The sequence below is a fragment of the Tasmannia lanceolata genome, unplaced genomic scaffold (assembly GCF_043159265.1).
Source record: "Tasmannia lanceolata isolate RefF3 unplaced genomic scaffold, GAP_Taslan_0.1 ptg000018l, whole genome shotgun sequence".
NCBI lineage: Eukaryota > Viridiplantae > Streptophyta > Magnoliopsida > Canellales > Winteraceae > Tasmannia > Tasmannia lanceolata.
Genome location: NW_027518695.1, coordinates 61982661 through 62002867, shown reverse-complemented (window position 1 = coordinate 62002867; position 20207 = coordinate 61982661). Strand labels below are relative to the sequence as shown.

Below are 20207 nucleotides of genomic sequence, written 5' to 3'. Positions count from 1 at the left end.
ATTGCTATCCTCCATAGTAGGCCGTATGCGAGCCCATACAAGCTTGAAGCTTCAAGGGGTTTAATATTGGTGCCCTTCCACCTTTACAATGAAAATGAATGAAGAAGAGAAAGATCTTGCTTTGCCTCATTTTAGGGGCTGATTGCACGATGAAGAATGAAGAAGAAATCTCTCACAATATAATACAAGCTGAGCATAATCCAATCTCTCAAAGGTTTTAGCCAAATCAAGACACAAGAGATGGAGAGAGTGGTTTTAAATCCAAAATAAAACACAATATCTTGTGATATTCATCTCATGATCAAGGGGTCAAAGACATAAACACATATTATCAAGATATAATGCATGATTGGTGTGCCTTTGAAATGTTGGATATTTTTAAAATATTTTATTTTGTAAAATAGAAAAATGAGATTTTTCAATGAGAAATTTGAAAGAGACATTCCTCTGTGTGAAATGATGTTTCCAACTAGAAGACACTTTAGGTTGTGAAAAAAAGTATTGTTTTAAAATGAAAGGGTACTTTTCATTTGACGTGGTGCCTTCATATCCTTTTTATTTTCTATTAACAAAAAAAAAGAAGGCTTGCGGTCTCAATTTTAAGATAACTTTCTCCCCTTTAACTCTGCTCTTTTCCTATATGTAAGGGCATACTTGTCCGGAATTCGGGGTGTAGACCTTGTTCTTGGCGTATGCATTATTTTTGTAGGGAATTTAACCGGGTAGAACTCGCCCCTAAAAGCTAGTTGTTAGAAGAAGGGTGCCCATTCCCTTATAACCCATCCCCATCCATCTTACTTAACCGATGTGGGACTATTTTGTTTTTGCGTGGAACCTCAACAATCTCCCCCTCCACGCGGAAGCAAGGTGGACAATCTCGCCCCTCCACGTGGTGGCAACTTGGGAACCACAAGATACTACACCGGGGTTTCCGAGATCTTCCCCGAGGGACATTCCCGCCCTCGGAGGCAAACCGGGGTTTCCGAGATCTTCTCCGAGGGACATTCCTGCCCTCGGAAGCAAACCATCTGTAGGGAATTTAACCTGGTAGAACTCGCCGCTAAAAGCTAGCTGTTAGAAGGAGGGTGCCCATTCCCTTATAATCCATCACCATCCATCTTACTTAACCAATGTGGGACTATTTTGCTTTTGCGTGGAACCCCAACAACCCCAACAATTTTCATGGGACTTATTTCTGTGTAGCCACCTTCATAAGTGGAGAAAAAGAATCTATAAGAGAAAGCTTCGTTATGCCTTGCCTACTTCTCTCTCTCTCCTATTATGATTCTTTGTTCTAAAGAGTCACTTTGTTCATCCACTGTTACAATTTGTCACAACATGAAATGGGCGATTTAGATCAACCTAAGTTGACACCCACTATGTCCTAGTGGGGCATGCCCCATTGTCACACAATGAGGTGTGCCCAAATGAAACATATTGACAATACAATTACTCTACTCTCGGTTTTCTTGCATTTTTTTTCCTTCCTTTTGTTTCCTTTAAAAATCAAACAAAGTTTGGAAATGCCATCTTTTTAGGAAAAGATAAACGAAAATGGGTGAAAATATTAGAAAAGAATGGAAAAAGTATCATTTCCCGTATATACTCCAAAAGATTACCAACAATTTCAATGAAAGGTATCTTAATCTCCATTTCAATTATCCATATCTATGCCGTGTTATACACTTCAGAAGACCATCTAAATCACACTACCTACCAAGTTTCCCACCTTACATTCGTGGTGGTGGTCCCACTAATTAGCAATTGTGCATTCCACATTCTCTTTTTGAAGGGAAATGATATCTAGCCCCTTTTTCTTCACTGGCCACCCCTGTTGAAAAGAGTAGTCATAAATACACTAGAGGGGTGCCCGAGGAAGAAAAGGGGGCGGATATATCACTTCCCATATAAGGACACGAAAGGTCATTTCCAATCCACCATTTTCATCCCCATCCGACATGAGGCAATGTTGCATTCTATGACCCTGTTTGGTTAATTTAGAGGGATACTATTAGAAATTGAGGGTCCCTAAGTAAAAATTGAATAGGGTTGGTTTGTGTAAAAAAGTTTGGAATTTTTTGAAATATTTTTCCCTTCCATACTTTTCCAAAAACTTCTTGCAATCCAAACATGGCCTTAATGGAAATGGAAAATGCTAAAATGAAAGACACTTTTATTCGGGAAATGATAAATGCGCCCCTTTCCATCGCTTGGGACACCCGGCTGCATTGTACGTGGCAATCAGGTCACTTCATTCCTTAAATGTGAAGTACATCAGCCCCTTTGCAGTCATAGATACACTCTAGCCAGGTGTCCCAAGGGATGAAAATGGGTGCATTTATCATTTCCCATTTATTCTCCTTTTTAAAAGACATTTATCAAGACCCACTTCTGCTTCGTTTACATGCTAGATTTCTGTGACATTTTGGTTTTAATGTTTCTCAATGTTTAAAGAAATCAAAAGATTTTATTTACTATGTACTTTTTATGGGTTGAAACGGTGGGAGACATTAAAACCTATAAATGAGGGAAAGTGGAAATGTTAAGAGGGCTTTTAGGAGGGGTGGAGATGTTTCATGTTTATTCTTCCCTACAAAATCTTTGTTTCGATAATCTCAAAATGGGAGAAGGACCACTTTCTGGTGAGGTCTCTTCATCTCTATAAAAGCTATCTGTTTTCTTCTTCAGAAACTCCATTGACTTATTTTTTATTACATCTTTTATCATCTTTCGTAACACGGGTGACAAGTTCGAGGGATCGTGTCAAACAACCAGTTGCTTCAAAAGCTTAAGCGGCTGGAGAAGGCATTATTTATTCTTTTATACTTTAACACCCCCTCACTTGTGGCCCCTCTTTTAGGGTTGGCCTACATGTGGCACATGTGTCCTCTCTTTTGGATTTGGCCATTGTATATGGATTTTTGTTATCAAGGAGGTTTGAACTCGGGACCCTTGCATCCAATACCATGTCAAACAACTAGTGGTATCAATGCCAGGCCGTGGTAACTCTGGTGTGCCTCTGAGGATGAAAAATCCCTCAGGGAAGATCTCAGTAACCCCGGTATGCCTCCGAGAATGGTAAAATATCTCTCGGGGAAGATCTCGTAGTTCCCACGTTGTCTCCACATGGAGGGGGAGATTGTTGGGGGATCCACGTGAAACCAAAGATCCCAAATCGGAAGTGTAATAGATGTGGATGGACTTTATAAGGGAATGGGCACTCTCCCCTTAACGGCTAGCTTTAAAGCGTGAGTTCTACCCGCGTCCCCATAGATCGATTCCGGAAGAGACCCAATGGATTGTTGTATCTTGGGAGCCGAACGCCGATCAACCCAATGCAGAAGGGGGCACATCATCTCCAAGGGTAGCGTGTTTTTCGGGGCTTGGGTAGCGTGTTTTCAATTACTTTGATTTGGAATATCATTCCGGGGCTTGAGTAGCGAGTTTTCTAAGCCGGGCCGGGCCGGGTCAGGTTAGTTTAGCATAAGCTATCGTTATGAAAACATTTCAAAACAGTTTTCAACATAACTTTTCATTAATCACGTCTCTTTAACTTTTTAAAATATTCGATCGAGAATACGTAAAAGTTATTTTAGAATATATTTGTTCTCTCCCTTCTTCCCCTGTAAAGTTTGGTCCCTTTTCTGTTCTATTTTTTTTTATCATGGCAAACATAATCATTTTCCCAAGGCGTCCAGGTTGTGTGAATCCACAATCCTGGAGTTGAGTTGTTGTATCCTGGAGGCATACATTGGAGATCCCATATGTACCATCGATTAGTCGTTTATGAGGGCAATATAGCAGATTCATATTCATGCCTCAACTCAGTCGATAAGTCACTTCTTTACCATTTGATTTTTACATTACTTTCTTGCGATCAATTACTTCATTTCCGCCGTTTATTAGTATAATCCTAAAGCCCATGCTCATTTTCAATCACAAGTAGGACCTTATAGGCAGTAAAACTTTTACTATAGTTGTAGAAAACTACATTTAAAAAAGAAAACCCCATAAATGTGAATAATCATACTGAAAATATGTACTATAGTGAATAGTTATACTTAAAATGTTATTAGTATGGATAATCACATCAAAAATTTACGATAGTGTGGACACCTACACTGAGTATTTTATAAAGTGCGGATGGATTCAGGGAGAAAAGCTAAGCTAGTGAGGATGGCTATCATATATGCTAGTGTGGATAACTACAATGAAAGTATGGCTTAGGTGTGGATCTCCACACTAAGAAAACGATACTGGATAAGGTATGGATAGCCCCAATGAATTGTAACTAGATTTTTTTTATGAGTGTGGGTTTGGCGGAACCCCTACCAGTGCATTGAATAGAAGGAAAGAATACAAGAAGAACAGATGAAACTAGAGAACAAATTACAAACAAGAGTACAATTTTCTTTCCCTATCTGACTGGATTATTTCCTTGAGCATTGGAGGGATGAGAAGAAGAGGGATATCTTCTCCCTTGCATGGGCAACCTCATTTTGAGAGGAAGTCTGCGGCCAAGTTTGCTTCCGTCGACATGTGAGTTATGCACCAGGCTCTGAAAGTTTTGAGGATTTTTCGAATGTGGGTTATCATTGGGATATTTTCCATGGGGGCTTGGATTTTCCCCGTAATTACATCTACTGCAAATAATTAATCGGCTCTAATTTATAGATTTGGGGTTCCCCATTTTTGCACCATTTTCACTCCCATGAGAATGGATGAGAGCTCTAGTCCAAAAAATTGTTCTTCATGACTTCAATGGAGAATAAACCAAGAATCATTCTTTCGCCATGTTGAAGAATTCCACCAATTCCAGCTCGTTCGATATTAATCTTGAGCTCTCCATGATCATGATTCTTCGTTTCATATGGTTTGATTTGGAATATCCTTTCAGTAATACTGTCTGGTGTTAGAGAGTGTAGCATTTCTGACCCTTCAACAATCAACATTAGTTAGCAGACTTATGCCAGTCTTAAGCAAGTGTTGTATTTTTTAGGTGCCTTGAAGTCCTCCTTTGGAATGTATTAAGCTAGTCATTAAGATTCCTTTTCAGGTCTACCTTAAGGCCTTGTTTGAGTTGTAAGAAAAATATTTCAGATGGAAAAAACTTTCTTGGAAAATTTTTGTTTTTCCACAATTTAGATGGAAATGATATGATTATGGTTAATTTGGAAGGATATTATTATAAATTGTAAGTTCCTCTTAAAAAAATTTGAATAGTGGTGGTTCCAATTAGCTTTTTCATGTGTAAAACAAGTACGAAATCTTTGAAATATTTTTCCTTTCCAAACTTTTCCTCAAAATTCTTGTCATCTAAATAGGGCCTAAAGGATTCCAAGTCTGCTAGCAAGAGCTTGAAGTCTTCTGTAAGTTTTAGAAAGTTTTCACAAGAGAGCAAAGCTTATTACTTTCCTTTTTTTGGTAGGTAAGCTGGGATTGAACTACAGACCTCTAGGTTATCTTGTGCAGTTGTGGATATACTATATTCTGATGGCTATAGATAGTTAACAGTTTGCCCTCAACCATTTTGGCATATTTTATGGATTTACTATGGGGTGATGATAAATTCGCACCCCCTGTAGGATTATTCAAACCCTTTAACGTGAATTGACCTAAAAAAGCGTTAAAGGCTGATGCTTGTTTATGCTTTTTGACACTTTTTGACGTAAATGCACCTTAAATGGGTGCGAATCATCCTATAGGGTGTGCGAATTTATCATCTCCCTTTTCTATATTCCAATGACTAAGGTAAATGATATATATCTTGACGAGTTTGTGTTATATGGATTAACTATATAGTAGAATTTTTTGAGCAAGGTATTCCATATTGTTTGTTATATATATGTATTATGTGATATGAAGCTACTTTTGAGTGTGATGATAGATCATACATGTGGCCTTGTTTTCACCATATATTATCTCTCTTTAGTGTGTATGATGTGCCATATATAATCAGTCGATATATCTGACACACAACATCCACATTGGATGTGGCAATTTGTGGAACATGACGAGAACAATGTTTATAAAGCCCTATATTACACAGTGATATTTTCTTCGTACTTGGAAACTTTTAATATGAGGAAATTGAGCTCTATCAAAAGAAATTTTTACAAGGTTTATAAAGCCCTATGGAAAGAAAGTATCAAATTTTATTTTTTCAAAATTTCTACTTAAAAAAAAAAAAACTAAATGTCAATTGTTTATTGTCTAGGACTAGATATATGCACCCATTGGCTACACATTACTATTTCCTCCTCTTCTTCCACTTCCGGGTTTCATTGGTAGTCGGTGGTGCAACAAACACATTGCAGGAGATGAAAAAATAGGAAAAATAATATGAGAAGAAGATGACAAAATGGTCTTTTGAACTGTGAGACACGCCTAATAGGTCAATAGTTTTTAAACTACCATTCATCCAGAAATTCAGAAACTTTGAGTAATTACTTAGTAAAATGTCTATATATATAGTGAAGATATCTCAGCTATCACTCTAAGATAATGTTATAGTCTAAAGAGATTGCTAGGAACAACCAACACAATCTGGGACATCCTCACAATGCAGGTGATGATTATCTAACAATAATTTATTAAAAGTTCAAGCAGTTATATTTTTTGTGCCATCCCAACCATATAATTGTTGATATGGAGTGATCAACACCATCGTTTTGGGTAGGCGGTTTGATCTTTGTGGTCATAAGCCATTCATTGCAAAAATATCAAATTATTAACTTAAAACTCAAGATAAAGCTTATTATTAGTTCCAACAATCATTTTGCATTACAGCTAAAGAAAAATTGTACCATTATTTGAAACAACAATTTTTCAAGTAACTGCGGAATTCTGAGAGCTTCTCGATTGACCAGTCAATATATGCATCCATAGCTCTAAAGTATTTATGCCTCCAATTTTTGTTGAGGATGAGAAAGCCGATGACTCCCCAAAATCCCAATGCATATGACATTGCCACGAATGAGTAGAAAATCATAGGATTTTCAAGAACCCTAGAATTTTTTCCCTCATCTCTAGGAGGTTGTGAAGGGATTCCAAGGAGCAATTTCTTTCTAGTGGTGGTCCACAAAGATTTGGATTTCCCTCGTAGCTATCGTTACCAAATGTGGTAAGGTGTTTCTCATAAGGGATCTTACCTGATAGGTTGTTGTAGGCGATGAAGAAAACGCCAAGTGAATCCAGTTGAGATAATTCATAAGGGATTCTTCCAACTAACTTGTTGTGAGAAAGATCCAAACTCTCCAAGCTTTTTAGGTTTTGAAAGGATCGTGGAAGATGGCCAGTTAGCCGGTTGTTGGAAAAATTTAATGAGAGAAGCTCTCCCAAGTCTCCTATTTGGAATGGAATATCACCGTCCAACTGATTCATGGACAAATCAATTCCAGTCATCAAGCTAAAAGGAATGCCCTCGTAAAAGTAAGTTACACCCTTTGTGGTGAAAGAAGTTGAAGGCCTAAGATGAAAGAATGTACGACGTAAGAAAACATCAGAAATTTGGATTTGCTCTGTTTTCTTCCATGAACTTATGTTGTTGAGACAAGAAGGTATATTTCCAGAAAAAGAATTGTTGGAGAGATCCAAGGTATGGAGGTTACTTAGTTGACACAGTTGTATTGGAATGTTTCCTCGAAATAAATTATTCCCTAAAAGAATTGATACCAATTTTGAGAGGGAGAATAACCAACTAGGAATAGTGTCGGATAGGGTATTTTTTCGCATATCAAGAATCATCAAGTAAGGGCTATTTAACAGGCCAGATGGAATTTTTCCAGTGAAGTTATTGTGGCTGGCAAATAAATATTGCAATTGTATCAAGTTAGCATCAACTGGGAGAATGTCTCCTTGCAATCTATTACTTGATATATTGAGGTAAACCAGCTGAGTGCAATTTTTGGTGAGTTGATGTGGCATTTCTCCTGAAAAGTTGTTGGAAGATAGGTCCAATATAGATAAGAGTTCTATTTCACCCATGGATGAGGGGATCTTACCTTGCAAAATATTTTTGGATAGGTTGAAGTAATTCAATTGAGGGAAGAGTGTGCCGATGTTTGTAGGAAGTGACCCGCTTAGATTATTCTCAGAGATATCTAGAACAATGAGAAATGATATAGTGTTGTGGGTAGACTGAGGAATTGAGCCTTCGAACAAGTTACCCGTCAACGACAAGGAATCACTTGACATATTGTACAATAGCCAAGATGGGATGATCCCTTTAAGAGAGTTATGACCCAAATTTAATTCAGATAACTTAACCTGGCTAGAAAGAAAGCTAGGAATGCTACGAGTGCTATGTTTGTTGAGGTTGCAATTTTCTAAGGACAACCGCTGGAGTTGAAAAGTTGGAACCCAATATGGGTATTGGGTTTCGACTTCTAATTGGACATTGTTTGAAAGGTCAACATCTGAAAGTTGCGAGAGGTTGGCAAAACTAGAAAATGAGAACACACCCATGAACTGATTATTTGAAAGATCAATAGACTCTATCTTCGTTAGGTTGTTGAAAATGAATGAAGGAATCTTCCCTGTAACGCGATTGTCGGAGAGATAAAGCCATCGCACGTTATGCATGCCTTCCATACATGGATAAATGCCCTCAATTGAATTGCTCTTGAGATTCAAGTAACTTAAGTTCCTTAGTTTGCAAATCCCTGTAAGAATAAGACAGAGAGAAAATGGTGACAAAATTAGATTGATGTTGCAAAATGATAACGAGGAAGCCCCATTGTATGATTATGAGGCAAGATAAAATTCTTCGCTAAAAAACAAGTTTCTAATAAAATTTTATTTTTCTTTTTTTTCCAATTTATTAGTGTAAATGTAAATAGTCGTATTTTGGGAAATAATATTCTCACACCTTGACTCAATGTAAGGCCTATCAAATGTAAGGATAAGATCAATCAAAGGTGGGACCCTCAAGACCACCAACTTCCTCCATTGGTTGTCTCTGTGTTGTGACTTGACTTGTGAGATCCAAAGATCTTAAAAGATGGGGTGGGAATATCATTTCCCATTTTCTTTATTAAATCTATAGTTTACTTTTCTTAAAGCGGGTAGTAAAAATAACAAAATCCTGTCAAAAAATACTTCACACATCATCATTTTGGGTGAGGAAATGCTACTACCCCGTACCTGTTGAAATGGCGCCAGATGTGAATGTCAGATTATTCTCTGATAAATCCAAATTTTCCATGGAGGAGAGGTTGCCTAGACATGATGGAAGACTTTGATCGTGAAGATTGTTATCTCTGAGACCTAGATACGTGAGTCTCTTCAAGCCACATAAACCTACAAGAAAAAACGAACAAGACGTAAAAACCCAAAACCCATTTCATTTATTACTAAACAATAAATTGCTCTCAATGCAAGGGAGAAATCTCAAAGTTTTATATGACTTATATGAAAAATGCTAAAAAAAATCACCCTTAGAATTTTTTTTCCCTATTGATCACTTTCTGGGCAAACTTTTGCCATGTGGAGATGATCAATTCTGTTGATTTAGAAGACAGCCACAAAAGTGGCTCTTTATCATTTTCCCAATCTTGATAAGATGATCCTAAGCCTTGATTTAGTAGGCCTCACACCAAAAGCCGCTAAAGCTTTCATATTTGTATTCAACAAATAATCTTAGGGCCCGTTTGGATAGTTGATATTGTGTAATTGGATTTGGAATTGAGTTTTGAATACAAAATGAATAGATCCGGCAGCTCATGTTGAGGGAGACAGATTTGTGGATTTCCAATTACTTATTACCACAGCATATTTGGAAATCTGATTTTTTTCACTGTCAGTAGCTGATTTGGAAATTCAAGGATTTGATCCGGATCCAAATCACTACACAAAAAGGGCTACAAATGTGAGAAATCCAAATCAAAATCTTCTGGGTATCCAAATGGGCCCTTACTGATGGGATGGCCGTTGGGTGTGGTGCTAGGGCCATATGCGTTGCCTCATGATAGTTTGCCATATCAAGGGCCTTGGTTACGCACACCCTTGTGCCTATGTGCAATGTATCTGATCTTGGCCTAGTATTCATCCTATGAGATTTGTTTAAGCCCTGTTTGGATTGCAGAAAAACATATGAGATTTGTTTCAGCCCTGTTTGGATTGCAGAAAAACATTTCTCGCAAAGTGGGTGTTTTTGTCTGTTTGCAAAACCTAGGTTAGGGCTTCCTATTAAACACCAATAAATGCAACTTTTAGGTGGTTTTTCTAGAGTTTAATCTAATCTAATTGTGCAACAGCCCTAAAGTAGCGTGTTGGTGTGGGAGAAAGTGGAAAGGCCATCTTGGAGTCCGGAAATCGTGATCCAAGTAAGATTTAAGTTCTGTTGATTTGGAATAATGTCGTTTGAGAGGATCTCCGCGATTCATCTCGGATTCCTTGGGGTTCATTTTGTTCTTGGATCTCTATCGAACCCAAGATCTTTCTCTGGCATAATGGATTTTGACCTATATCTTAGATTCTCCTCTGATCGCCACACCAATGGACCCACTTTCCCTTTCTTCCCCTTTTATTCCCTTTTTTTTTTTTGGCCTAATTTGTCCAAGAAAAACAAATCTTTTTTGGATGGCATTGATCCACCAGCATATGAGCATGAATTGAATGGCTCGGATAACCAAACAATGGATCCCACCTAACAACAAAAATATGTTGTTCTTGCTCAAACCGAATAGGCAATTGATCTAATGAGTATTTTTGTTATTTTAAAAATTGAAGGAAGGAAAATTTGTTAATTTCGCCATGAGACATGATATTAGTTTATTTGTTAATTTCGCCAACGACAGTCATTATCTGATCTCCCCATCCATGTGGACAAGATGAGTTAATTTGCTCTATTGTCAAAACAAGTTTGTGCCTTGCCTTTCGAAAATTGAAAAAGGGTGCAGCTACTGAAGATCCCCAGATACCCTAAGGCCTATACCAAAAGCGTATTATATGCATCATCTTATCATTGAAATTATGAGATAAGTGAAAGTGAAGAGAAAAACTACTTTAACCATCATCATTTCGGATGAGAAAAATACTATTGCCACTCCATACCTGTTGAGATGCCAAGTGGATTTCTAAGATTATTATTTGATAAAGCTAAAACTTTCAGGGACGAAAGGTTTCCTAGACATGATGGAAAACTTCGATCATCAAGTTGGTTATCGCTGAGATCTAGAGCCTTGAGTCTCTTCAAGCTGCATAAACCTACAAGAAAATGATGAAGACCTCATTTAATTTATTACCAAAAAACAAATTCCTTTCAATGCAAAGGAAAAAAAATCAGATTTCTTAAAAGAAAAAAGCTAAAAAAGTGATTCTCATGCCTTGTTTTCTTTTGGATTAAATCAATCAAAGGTGTGACTCTCATGACCACCAACTTCCCTGCGATGATTTGTTACTTTTGGCAAGAGACATGATACTAGGTTCTTTAACCAACCCTCGTTTTAAGGTTTCCAAAAAAAAAAAAAGGTTAACTTTGTTTTATTATATTTTCATAGTCTGCGAGATAAATAGTCATTATCAATTCTTCGCATCCTTGAAGACATATAACTTCCTGGGCTCACATCCTGGGCCCTCCACTTGTGCCCTGTGGACGTGATCTATTTCGTTAACTAACTGGCGAACATAAACCTAGCACATTATTGTTTGCCCAACCTTGATTGAATGATCCTAGCACTTGAGTATTAGGCTTCGTTAAGGTTTTCTCTATCAGAAGCTACAGCTTTGATTATTTATAGCAGTTAATTGGGTGAATGGGATGTCCATTAGGAACGGGACTAGAACCATATGTGTTTTCCTCATCATGTTTCACCAGATCAATGATCTTGATTCCACACCCTTGTCCCTATGTATGACATGATGTTGACGCTAGGCTTGATCGTAAGACTCATTTGAGGTTTTGTTTGAGCGATGTTCTGTTTAAGGATCAGTCACAAAAGGCTAACCTGCTAATTTTCTCTTATTAATACAATACCTCGATTATATGAAGTCTACCTTAGGGATGTCCTCCTACTTATGTGGAAGGAGGGAAATCTCATCTCATACAAAACATGAAGTATTAGTGTCAGATATTTTCTTCTAGTATTGAGGCAGAGTTTGTTCCATGCTACAAGACTGCGATACAGGCACTATGGTTGCAGAATTTTATCACGAGGCTTGGAGTCGTGCACTCATATCTCTAGGTTACATGTTATTTATTGGGATAATGCTACAGTAGGTTTCTTCTCTAAGGAGAAAGAAGAGTGACAATGACAATAAGCATAATTACTTAAAGTATCATATTGTTAGGGAGAACGTTAGGGATCATCATTTGGGTATTAAGTAGGGGTGGACATGGTCCAGTTTGGTTTGGTTTTGGGCTAAACCCATGACCGAACAATATATAATCGGTTCCCTGAAATTGGAACCAGAACCGAACCATATGTGTGGAACCAAACCGAACCAGAACCATATATAATCGGTTCGGTTCTGGGTTTACCCAACCTTCACCAATGGCCCTGTTTATATATGAATTACAAGTACTAACAGTAACAGTAACAGGCGCAAATTTGGGCAATGCAAAACTTATATGAAGTATGAAGAAGTACAAACAAGTGGGATAATCATGCAAAATTTTTGGCAATGCATGAAGCCATGAACTACAAATTTGGGAAATAATAAGGCCCTAATATTCAAAGCAAACAGTCCCTAATATCCAAAGCAAAAATCACATTAAATCAATTCGGTTCTCGGTTCCGGGATCCCAAACCCAGAACCGAACCGAATTTGCACCGGTTCCCGGATTTCTGAACCGGAACCGAACCATATAGAAATGGAACCAAACCGAACCGAACCAAACCAAATGTGCCGGTTCGGTTCGGTTCGGTTCCTCGGTTCGAACCGGAACCATGTCCACCCCTACTGTGAAGCACATATACATTGTGATGATAGCCGCATACCAAGCGACAAAGAAAGGCTTCCATACATATCACATAAGGGGCATGTAGAGCATATGGGATTGATTAGTTCATTTAGGCCCTGTTTGTTTTGGATTTTAAGAATCGTTTGTGAGTCCCAAACTGATTATTGGACTCAAAATTACATTTAACTTTTAGTCCAGCAATCAGTTTTGAACTCACAATCAATTCTCAAAATCTAAAACAAACAGGGCCTTAGTGTTTGATCGTGATTACGAGACACTTTTAACTTTAATGTTGAAACTAAATTTGATGATTCGTATCATAGGTAAAGTTTATACATTTGGATATAGTCAAAGGAAGATTAACCACGAGCACAACATAAAGTTGGAATGGAATGGATATTAGTTAGTCTTATCATAAAGAGTGCACCACATTAAGTACTCATAAAAGGAAATCATTATTTCCGTGATATATGGAATGTAATGCTCATTATTTGGGTATTTGCTGCCATGATCTATATATTTAGTTCTTTTTACATGAATGTATATTTTCCCTAAAAGACTAGACTAAAGAGATTATTTGTTAAAGGAAATGATGTATGCCCATACTTCAGAAATTTAAAGTGTCCAAAGCCCGGTCTTTTTTTACCCAGAACATAGCAGTGTCAATATGGACCGTTGGGAGAATGCTGGAATAATCTCTCGTGAGATCTAATAGGGTAGCCGACATTGCCACTTAGATTTTTTATTAATCCGTGTTTAGGATTTTTGCTAAAATGGATTTTAGATAAATTAAAGATTAAATCTATTAGAAGTTCAACTTTAAGAAGGAAGGTGTGTTTCACTAGGAGGGTTAACCCTAATCTCTTTTATTAATATGGGTTTTTGATTGATGGGAGCAAGAGATATTCAGATCTTAGGATTTTATTATAATTTTTCTTTGATATACCAAAGGTAAGGCCAGAGATTCTATTGATCTGAGCATCATAACTTGGCTATATTGCAAAATCATTCCATTGATCAACAATACCCGAAGATAGGAGCATTTTCAATATTAGCACATATCATAAAGCAATGTCAATATGATCATCATGGCAAGAGGTACGATCAATTTTCCACATTTTTTATTTGACTTAGATACTAACACAAATTTCTATATCACTTCTATGAAAAATGCTAAAAATGTCACTCACACCCCGGTTGTTTGAAGCTAAATTTCGATGGTTCTAGCTTTGGCAACCCAGTTTTGACTGGCATCGGAGGCCTTATTAGAGACAAGACTGGTGATACTAAGCGAGCCTTCCCTGGGCCTTTTGGTATCAAGGAATCTAACAAAGCGGAAGTGAGGGCTGCTTTCCAAGACATCATACTGGTGGCATGGTTTTAAATTTCAGCCGAAGTTTCGGAATTCGGCCAAGACCGAAACAAAATTCACAATGAGTCATTTGTTTTACACGGTTTCATTGAAATTCCAAAATTTCATTTTCATGCTTATTTACAAGATTTCCACCCAGATTTTAAATATTCCCATCGAAATTTTAAAGATGTCCACCAAAATTTCCACAGAAATTGTCGAAAAGTCCTCCAAATTTGCGGAAATTTTGTAAGCCCAATGGTTCAACGATCACCCCTGTTTTGATTGATCCCAAACCCAAATTGATTGAAATTTATAATCTAATGATTCGCTTGTTAGTATTGTGGATTAAGTTCAGGTCAATATGAGATTACGCCACAAGCAACTCAAATGGAAAGCCTCATGACAAGCACATCAAGGAGTGACAAAGTCCTTCTTCTTTGGTCGATCATATTTCCTCCATTGAGAGTTTTATAGTTTTCCATTGAATTTATTCATAGAATAAAAAAACAGAGCATCACACATTGCTCTGTCTCCATTGTTTTTTTTCCTTGGATCATACCAGGAAAACCATCCCCGTCACACGAACTGCAGCTTATTAGGATACTTGAGGAATTCTCTTTGTTTTCATTAGACTTAGAGTTTTAGAGATTTAGCAATTGGAGGAGAGCCTCGTTGTTCGATTCCATAAGTGTTCTTTTTTCGCTTTGTTCTGGACGTGCAATCCATTCGGTCATCTCTGCTTTCATTGCTGGACTTCATCTCTAAGATCTTTCCTCATAAAGATGTAATAGATCAAAATAGAAAATGAAGGAATCTATTCATGTTTTTCATGCAATTTCGAAAGCCTTCCTTGAACAGAATTGAAATGGGGAAAGGAGTCATCTAGGAGGCAATAAAACCACTGTGTTTTTACACTACTTCATGGCAGATAATTCGCCTTTGGGAAAACTGATCATTCGTCTTAATGGAATACAGAGTGCTAACTGTTAACAACAAGTATTATGGATCCTATACTTATTATCTTCTTACATCTCTACAAAACAACAAATCCACTTGATCTTAAAGGATTCAACTTTTGTTTCTTATATTCTAGAAGAACACATAAACATAGTACTCTCGTTTCTTATATTCTAGAAGAACACAGAAACATAGTACCCCCGACACTCTGTTTTTGAGAAAATTCTATGCTTTTTGGTTGTTCGATCCAAACAGGTATTTGAGAATTGGTATTGATGAACCTTTGATCCATTTTGAGCTGGAAGGAGAACAGACAACGTGCTATGTTATCATGAAAATCAACTATGTGGAGTTTGAGCTGCCACCTGCTTGTCGTATCCTGGCTTGAGGCGATAGCTTTCTGAAGCTAAGCTTCAGTCCACCTGAATAGAAAGGCATTCCGGATCTACAAGTTCCGGCTCTCCACTCTGGAATTCTACAAGTTCTAGGTCCTATTGCTCCTTCTCTCTGATTTGTATTTTGCCCTCCAATACTTGGGTTCAAGTGCTAGATCAGAGTTTCCTAGAACAGGAGAACTCAGAGCTGAAGGTATTCAGTTACCAATTTGATACTTCTTAATATCTTCTTTGGATCTACTTCTCCTCTTCACAATAAACTCGAACCAGTTCAGAGAGTGAAGGAAACCTCGCTGAACTCCAATCCAGCTAGCTATTGTCAAACAACAAGTGAGTGGATCTGGCCAAATTGAGTTTACTAAGGAGCAATCATTGGAGGAGTTTGTTTCAACCTGGAGCTTGCAAATCTGAGATTGCTTTGCATCTTCCATCACTGAAACACAACTGAATCCCAAAGAATCAAAAGTCCTTGGTTAGAAGAATCTTCAATCTGAGCAGTAGTATACATTCGTGAGCATTAATTTCACAAAGAATATAGTGATAGCGAAGCCTCAGCCTGACCATAATTCTAAAACTCATTATGAAGAGTGAGTAGATCGAACTTCATCATTGTTGTTGAAAGCTTTGCATTTAGACCAAGTCTTGAAGATCAGATCTTCAGAGTTTTCCGCTAATCTTTGGGAACTAGTATGACAATTTGATCTAAACGTGGCGATTTACATCAATTGATGGGTATACAATGAGCAGGTTGATGATGGATTCTTGTGTGGAGACAGGGGAGTTTGACACACAAAGTGAGATTTGTGAGGATAGTGGTACACAAGTTGAGATTTGGGAGGATTGTTAGTCTGACGTCATAGATACAAGGAACACTTCATAGAGGATGATGGAGAATGGATGGCATTTGCAGAGGACGACCATATTGTGCCCAGGGGTGTGGGCAGTGGACGGCCTGGATCTTGAGATGACAAGGGACCATTTTGACTTAATAGAGCTTTTCATGCACGATCCTTTTCTGGATCATGATAGAACATTATGGCAAAAACATTTGATTCGTGAGGATAGCCTTGGGACATAAAACTTACTTGAAATTCAAGATGGAGATAAAGACAAGGCACTATCAGAAGTAGCCAGGTGGTGCGATACACCATTGACAACGAGGCAAGGTGTTGACACAGATCGGCCCCGGGCGAAGGGCATCCTAGAACCTGTGTCAAGTCTGCCTGGAGAAAGACGTGAGCTTTAGGGAATGCTCTTTTGAAGGTGGAGAGTTCGAGGAGCGCGGGTTTCTTTTTAGCATAGAGTAGTCGTATTTTTACTTTCCTTTATGCATACAGGGGGTTAAATGTAGATTTTCAATGTTGTCATATGAGAGGCAATATCGGGTAGAAAGGATGGTAGGGCGTAATCGGTTGGGAGGACTGATTGTTAAAAGTGAAAGCACAAGAACACACCATGTGTCACTCAATTGGGAGCTTAGAGAAGGCGAGAAAGGGGGGCTTTGGGCAAGAAGGGACCACATGATTGGGAGCCTTATAAGAAGCCATGTGGCATGCCACCTCAGCAAGCCAACTGGCTTGAGCTGTCATAAGATGGCAGCAGCTTCTAGTAAACTTCTCTTCCTCTATAAATAAAGGAGAGGAGTTTCATTTTTGGCAGTTTTCAAAGGTAAGGTGCTCCATTTCATCTCCTTTATCTTAAATTTCTTTGAATGTAATCAGTCCCGCGCTTGTAAAATTTATCTTTCATGTCAACTTTGAATCTGCAAGGGTCTTCCCATCTCATGTCATCTCTATGCTCAGATGACAAGTGTGAAGAGAAATTAAGGAATCTCCTTTAACTTCCACCTACTAAATCAGTTCTGCATCCATAGTGATCAGATCCGATCATTTCCCTAAGCGGTCAGTGGGCCAAGAAAAATAGAAACATGTTCTTTAATGAGTTGAAGTTAATGTTCTGTTTGAAGTGTTTCTTTTCGGCCGATCGGTTCTGAGTTGTTATTAATAAATCCTCATTCATTACAATGTTCCAAGATAGAGTGTGTTGTTTCTCTAAAAATTAAACTTGATTTTTTACCTAAAACACCTCAGTCTATAGAGATCAAAGTTTTTCAGCTTAAGACCCATTTCCTACTCACCTGTTCCACATCACTAATTCTAAATGAAAAAAATCTACTATTTGATTTTTTCACACTACTTCAACAAACACAGAAATAAAATGGCAAAATGCAAAATAACAGGTAAGTCTCCTTTCAAGTTATTCGTATAGAAGAACAATGCTTGCAATGCAGAGAGCTTGGTTAGCAGACACGGTGGAAGTGCTTCAAAATTGTTGTAGCTAGGATTCAAATATAGTAGGTTTTTCAAACCACATAATCATGCAAGAAATGAGCAAATTATAGTGAAAACAAGCTTTTTACAAATGAGAAACAAAGAAGAAAAGAATAGAAGATGTTTCATGCAGATCATAAACGTGATTCAATTACTATCTAAGGCATGTCGTTAGAATATGATTCTATCGACTGTTTGTAAGATTCGATCTAGACTCTATACCTGACAAGGATTGGCTGCTTTGTTTTAGCATATTTCCCCAAAGATTCAACGTCTTTAAGTTTTTCATTTGAATGAACCCAGCAAAAGGAAAAGACGATGAGAGAGTGAGGTGTTGATGACTATATTTCCTCTCCTTTTATAATAATACTAAAACATATTTTAGTATGTTTTAAATTGTGGGATACCACTGTTTTCAAATTACCATTTGTCCATTGTTGTTTTTGTTCTTTTTTACTTTTGGAGAATTCCAGAAAAAATATATAGACGGTGAATCCATTTTAGGTCTTTGTTGAACCAAAAGAAAAACCTGATTTGCTAAGCATCCATCAATATCTTTGAATTGCCTAAGAAAAGTGATTGAGGGTTTTTATGCAATTTGAGGAAGGATTTTATAAAATTGGAGGAAACAAGTATTACCTTCTGGCATAACCCATCCACCGATCTTATTAGAAATCAAATATAGTGACTCCAATTCTTTGAATTGGGCAAACAGAGTAGCATTAGGATACCACACTCCAAACGAAGGATCCCTTTCATATTCAAGGTTGATTCCTATCACGCGAGATGAAGAAGTAGAGCATGATATCCGATCACGATCCCATTGACAGCAATCCTCTCCAACCCAATCTTCCAAGACAGAATAAGTAGCATTATTTGGATAGTCGTTGATGGAGTCTTTCAATTGTAAGAGAGCTTTTCTCTCTTCCTCCAAACATGATTGGCCCCTGTAAAAGCAGCAACACACACTCACAAACCACAGCACCCCAACAATACTATACGTGTGTAAACCCCTCATATTTTTAGCAAGTTTATCTCCAAACTAAAAGCTCAGTTGTAGTTTCACTCTATATGTAGAGAAGGAAAGGTGGAAGGTGGAAGGTGGATCCAAAGTCTTTTCGGTCTTCGCCACCTCACCGTTCATAAATCTGGACCGTCCAAATGTCTAGAGTAGAAGCTGAGCTCACAAATAAGGGAAAAACGCGTAGTAATAGTGACAGGAAAGGTCGTCTCTTTTTCTATCTGTCTAACATGGGAGAGACAAGAGAATACTTCCATTCCACGAATTTGTCACGCGTGGTGGCCGGCAGGCGGATCCCTGAGTGGGCCCAACTACCGGACCTCGTTGTCAAAGAAACTACGAAACCTCTTGCTTTTTCCATGTCCGTGGAAAATTGCGAAAAGAGTAGCAGGGGGGCCCACAAGCCTAGTTTTTTCGTTTTTTCCTGAATTAAACTACTGAATATGATGAATAGGTGGATCCCACAAAGAAAAAACGATGGTCTTGATTGCTCGATCATGACTTGCACTCTTGGTGTGAACACGTGAGATTCCATTTCCTACTTTCGTTGTCACCTAGGGCTGGCAATTTCACCCGAAAAAGCGGGGATCCGCCCCGCCCCGCCCCGTTTGGGGAGGGGATTCCCCGATTTGAAAGGGGAAGGGGAAGGGGAAGGGGAAGGGGAATATAAAAATTCCCCGGTGCGGGGAGGGGAAGGGGAAGGGGATGGAGTTGTCCCCGCTCCGCCCCTCCCCGCCCCGCCCCGCCCCGCTATGCCCCGCTAATCAATGCCATTTTTTTGTAAATTTTTAAGTGGTTTTTTTTAAGGAAAACTACTAGAAACTCTGTGGATCGGCTACAAGATTCCCCCAAACATAAACTTAGCTTGTCTTTTCCTTTTAATTAGCTTCTGAGAGCATTTTGGGAACTATAATAACCTTTTCACAGATGTTGAAATAATGAAGACAAGCTGAGAGCCTGAGACGCTGAGTGTATGCAATTATCAAAAAATCGTAGTGCCAACAGAATTTTAGAGTTGGATTGCAGGTTTTAATTTTCAACAAGAAAAATTTAGCTACTAGAAATTTGTTTCATGTCAGCACTAGACTGTATTGCAGTTAAAGAAATAAGTCATTTGTTGATTTTGTTCTCTTCTCCATTCTCATTTCTCATGCTCATCTAGGGGTTAACATGCTATACAGAATGAACTAATGAACATTATTTTGCGTGTGTGAGCGCCCACTTATGGACTTTTAAAGTTCATTGT

At 38.1% G+C, this 20207-nt stretch overlaps 1 protein-coding gene and 1 long non-coding RNA gene across 2 annotated transcripts in view; both read right to left on the bottom strand.

Moving 5' to 3' along the window:
- Positions 1-20207, bottom strand: part of LOC143849576 (uncharacterized) — a 79939-nt gene that overhangs the window by 34259 nt on the left and 25473 nt on the right. The window lies entirely within an intron of this gene.
- On the bottom strand, positions 6988-19003 carry LOC143849401 (uncharacterized). The gene is made up of 4 exons (XM_077358408.1): positions 18580-19003; positions 11056-11208; positions 9145-9300; positions 6988-8663 (listed from the first exon to the last, which is right to left on the bottom strand). The coding sequence occupies exons 1-4, from the start codon at positions 18956-18958 to the stop codon at positions 6988-6990; spliced, it is 2364 nt and encodes a 787-aa protein (XP_077214523.1). The 5' UTR covers positions 18959-19003.

What these genes read in the sequence shown, in the direction of transcription:
- LOC143849401 (XM_077358408.1), bottom strand. Translation starts at nt 18,958, where the DNA reads ATGAGGGGTTTACACACGTATAGTATTGTTGGGGTGCTGTGGTTTGTG. An exon ending in TGGATGGGTTATGCCAGAAG is followed by an intron (nt 11,209 to 18,579) that starts GTAATACTTGTT and finishes ATTTTCTTGTAG; the next exon opens with GTTTATGCAGCTTGAAGAGA. An exon ending in ATCTGGCGCCATTTCAACAG is followed by an intron (nt 8,664 to 9,144) that starts GTACGGGGTAGT and finishes TTATTCTTACAG; the next exon opens with GGATTTGCAAACTAAGGAAC.